At 27.9% G+C, this 4,868-nt stretch overlaps 1 protein-coding gene across 1 annotated transcript; it reads left to right on the forward strand.

The window, feature by feature from the left end:
* Nucleotides 1–2,390: 2,390 nt before the first annotated feature.
* On the forward strand, nt 2,391–3,789 carry LOC130979122 (probable esterase KAI2). The gene is made up of 2 exons (XM_057902486.1): nt 2,391–2,897; nt 3,062–3,789. The coding sequence occupies exons 1-2, from the start codon at nt 2,530–2,532 to the stop codon at nt 3,504–3,506; spliced, it is 813 nt and encodes a 270-aa protein (XP_057758469.1). The 5' UTR covers nt 2,391–2,529; the 3' UTR covers nt 3,507–3,789.
* Nucleotides 3,790–4,868: the final 1,079 nt, after the last annotated feature.

A 4,868-nucleotide genomic window follows, 5' to 3' on the forward strand; every position in this document is an offset into this window, starting at 1 on the left:
AGGGATAACTTTGGGACTTACCCCAAAATTTGGGGACAAAAATCATACTTTACTCAAACAAAAAAATCAAACAAAGAAGAAGAAGAAACACATAATACTGCAAGAAGATGATGAACTTATATTCATTCAACTAAAAGAAAGAAAGAAATAAGGAAAAAAAGAAGAATAATACAAAATGCAATATTAGAGGAAATATTTTTTCTATTGTAGCAAATTTGGGTGTAACACGAATATATACGAAAATATTCGAGTGTATTGTTTAAGAATTTTTGGTGTATGTGTGGTGATAAGATCTGCATAATTCAAAATTCTTCATCTTCCTCTTCCTCATTTTCTGCTGCTTCTTCTTCTTCATCTTTTTATTTCATATTTTCATAATTCTTCTTAGGAGTAAAAAATCAAATAAAGAAAAAATACATAATGTTACAAAATTAATAAAAAGAGGAGGAGAAAAAAAAATGCAACAACAACAATAGTAATAAAAAAACGACGATAAAGATAAAATACCGAAAAAAAAGGAAAAACACAAAAAAAAAAGAGAAGGAAGAGAAAGAGAAAGAGAAGGAGGAGAATGAACACAAAATACAAAGAAAAATAACATAATTTTACACACACATTATATAAATAACTTGTATGAGTTGTATGTCAAAAAAACTTTATACTTAGCAATATTCTAAAAATAAAAGGGCAAAGTATTCTAAAAATAAAAGGGCCTGGATATTCATCCCTTCCTACTAATATAACATATATTATTGTTATATTATAGTCAAAATTTTTGTATAATCCCTTTGATTTGCATTTTTTGGCAATTAATTTTTGTCTCTACTATTTGAATAATAATATATATTTTTTAAATTCCTTATCTAAAGATAAAAATTTAACTAAAAGTATAAATGACATTATAAATTTATTATTGTAAGCGGGTAAATAATATACAAATGATTTTTTTTTTTTTGAAATTTATTGATTTCTCTTAAAACACTGTATTTCAATTTAGTATTTCATATTTCATATTTACAAAGGCTGGTTTATGCATAAGTAACAACGATTTATTCATTCAATTCAAGAATAAATCATGGTTTCATATTGGGTACCATGCTTTTCAAGTATCACAAGTAAAACTCACATGCCAACAACTATTTATGGCTAAGAAAATATACCACCATTCATACTGAAAGGAGCTTAAACCCTTATATTTAAATATACTTAAAATTTTAATATACTTAAAAAATTAATATCAATAACTCTAAATAATTAACCATAAAAACTACAAATAATTAAATAAGTAATATCAATAATTCCAAATAAATAAAATTAAAAAATACAAAAACTAAAGCATATTAAATCTACACTCATTTCTCTAATAATTTAATTTATACTAACTTTTGTTATACCCTTATTTAAATAATTAAAAAAACATCTCTAATACTTAATACTAATTTCTAAATAATAATATCTATATTTCTAAATAATTACCTCTAACTTTTACAAAATAACTGCTTTAAACTTAAACAAATAATATTAAGTAAATGATATGCTAAGAAAGTAAGTTACATACAAGAGACATATAGTCTTCATGTAAAAATTAGATTTGAAGTACTCTAACTAATTAGATTTTAAGTACAAAAATATTATATTTTAAGTACTCTAAATAATTGGATATAAATAATATTTAATAATAATTAGATTTTAAATAATTAAACCTAATATTAAGTACTCTAACTAGATTTTAACAATAATGTTTAACAATATTAAGTACTCTAATTATAAAAATTAGATTTTATTAAAATAACCGTAATTTTTACATGAAAAAGACTACATGTCTTTTACGTTAAGTTACTTAATATTATTTGTTTAAGTATTAGAGATATTTTTAATTATTTAAACTAGTGTATTAAAAAAGTTAGTGTAAATTAAATTATTAGATAAATTAATGTATTTTTAATACACCTTAATTTTGTATTTTTTAATTTTTAATTATTTAGAGTTTTTGATATTTTTATTTAATTATTTGTAGTAAATTTTATTATTCTTATTGTTAATTAATTAGTTATTGACGTTAATTTTTAAAAATATTAAATTTTTAAATATATGGGTTTAATGCACTATATTTATCTATAAATAGTTGTGGTCCTGTAGGTTTTATTTGTAGTACTTTGAAAAACATAAATATGAAATCATTTATTCTTGAATTGAATATATAAATCGAAGTTATTTTATAGGTTTTTTTTTTTTGCTAAAAATTAGAGGTAATGCCACAGTTTATATAAAAGGTTAAAAAGATAAAATTATAGTGCATTCAGATTTAGACAATCTGATAATATCTATATTTAATATAGATAATTGTGGTGGTACTTGTTCCTCGTGTTCCTTATAAGTCCAAGCTCCAAACTCACGGCGTGACAAAAAATCTAAAATACTCAAAGTCAGCAGTCGGCTATCAACCAAAACAAAACAGAGAGTCATACAGCAGGAAAAGAAAAACAATTAAGCACTACAGCTAAACTAAGATAAAAAAAATAAAAAAAAATGGGAATAGTAGAGGAAGCTCACAACGTGAAAGTGTTGGGTTCAGGAGACAAGTTCATAATCCTGGCTCATGGATTTGGCACCGATCAATCTGTGTGGAAACACTTCGTCCCTCATCTCCTTGATGATTATCGCGTCATTCTCTACGATAACATGGGTGCAGGTACCACTAACCCTGATTACTTCGACTTTGAAAGACACTCCAGCTTGGAGGGCTATGCCTACGATTTGCTTGCGATTCTTGAAGAACTTTCTGTTCATTCTTGCATCTTTGTTGGCCACTCCGTTTCCGCTATGATTGGCGCTGTTGCTTCTATTGCTCGCCCCGATCTCTTCTCTAAGCTCATCATGGTCTCTGCTTCCCCTAGGTAACGTAACCAAAATTGATGCCTTAGCTTTTATTTTGACTCAGTCAGTTCTTCTTTTAAATTATCAAGTAGAAAGAAAAATCTAATTTGACACAATTCAGTTTAAAAGACATTCAATTCAACCTTTAAGTCTTAATTAAGGGTTAATAGTGGAAATGGAACAGGTACTTAAACGATGTGAATTACTATGGAGGATTTGAGCAGGAAGATCTAGACCAATTGTTCGACGCTATGTCGGCAAACTACAAAGCATGGTGCAACGGTTTTGCGCCGCTGGCAGTGGGCGGAGATATGGAGTCCGTGGCGGTGCAGGAGTTCAGCAGGACTTTGTTCAACATGAGACCGGACATAGCGCTTGTTGTGTCACGCACCATTTTCCAAAGCGATATGAGGCAGATCTTGGTACACGTCACCGTGCCGTGCCACATCTTGCAGAGCAAGAAGGACATGGCGGTTCCAGTAGTGGTCTCCGAATACCTCCACCAAAACCTCGGCGGCATCTCCGTGGTCGAGGTCATGGCCACTGATGGCCACTTGCCGCAATTGAGCTCGCCGGATATTGTTATTCCAGTGCTTCTCAAGCATATTCAACATGATATTGTGGTATGAATTATATTAAGTAATTGAAGAAAGTTAGTTGGCAGTGATGTCAATGTTTTTAGTTAAAAACAGCGAAAATGTTAGAATCCTAAATATGTCGCCATCTAGATTTAGTTTGAGAAAATGTTAATGGGAGAATTAATTAATCTGTAGCTTTATTTTGGTTGTCTTGGTAGCGTGTTTAATTTCTTAAGGTTAATTCACCAAGAGCAATAATGGCTTATGGTGGTTGTGTATTTGTGCAAGTCATTATTCTCTCTCTGAGAAACAAAATCAGATTATGTGTACTCTATCCCCTGTTCTCCTTTGTCTGTATTATTGTTTGTTGTCTCAATTTTTGATAAGCTCATACAAATGAATGAAAGAAATTAATAATTTTTAAATAAAAATAATAAAATTTATTATTTAATAATAATTAATTTTTATTTTATTATTTTATTAATTTTTTATTTTAAAATATCTAAAATTTTCAATTTTATTATTATAGCTGAATTAGTGCTCACTTCTACCTGAGTTATTTGCCACAATAATTAATTTAACAAGATTTATCAAAATTCAAATGTAGTCTTGGAGAAGAAAAGGACTAGGAAGTGGACATTGTTAATCCATTTGGCGGTTAAAGAATATATATCATAGACAATTAGTTAGGTATTTAATTGATGTCTTTAATATAATATTTTTATTTTATTATTTTATAATAGACGAGCTAATTCTCAAATTTTTTAAAGTATTTTATTTAATTAAATATATTGAAATTAGATATTACCAAATTGTTCTAAATAAGGTTGTGAGAATTGAACCGGTCATTGAATTGGTCGAGTAATTGGTTCAATGGTTCAATCGGAGTTGAACCGATTTAATTAAATATGGAATAAAATTATAAAAAATTTAATACATAATTTAAAAAATTTAAATTTAATCATTTTTTAACTAATAAAATTCAAAATTTAACAATTTTACAAAATAAATTATTCATAATTTATCATTAAAAGTCACCACCACTTCACGAAATTAAAGCATTCTGTCTATGAAATCACCTAAATTGCAAGAAGTTTGAGCATTCCACTCATTTAGGTGTTTTCATGACAAAAAATAACATTAAGCACAAGCATGAAGAGCTACCATGAGCAATGGATAAACATGAGTTTCATAACTTAAACAAGCATCAAGAGACAACCCAAAGTGCATTATTCTTGAACAATTTGCCTAAACAAAGAGCGGTTCAAACTATATGGTAACTACAATATATAATTCAAACTCAAACCATCACAGAGGCATTTAATCGAACACCTAGCACGCAATGTACAAATTCAGCATAAACAAACAAACTTCAACTACAATGCTTACCCATTCAACAATTTTCACACTTAA

The sequence above is a fragment of the Arachis stenosperma genome, chromosome 5, assembly GCF_014773155.1.
Source record: "Arachis stenosperma cultivar V10309 chromosome 5, arast.V10309.gnm1.PFL2, whole genome shotgun sequence".
In the NCBI taxonomy this organism is placed as follows: domain Eukaryota; kingdom Viridiplantae; phylum Streptophyta; class Magnoliopsida; order Fabales; family Fabaceae; genus Arachis; species Arachis stenosperma.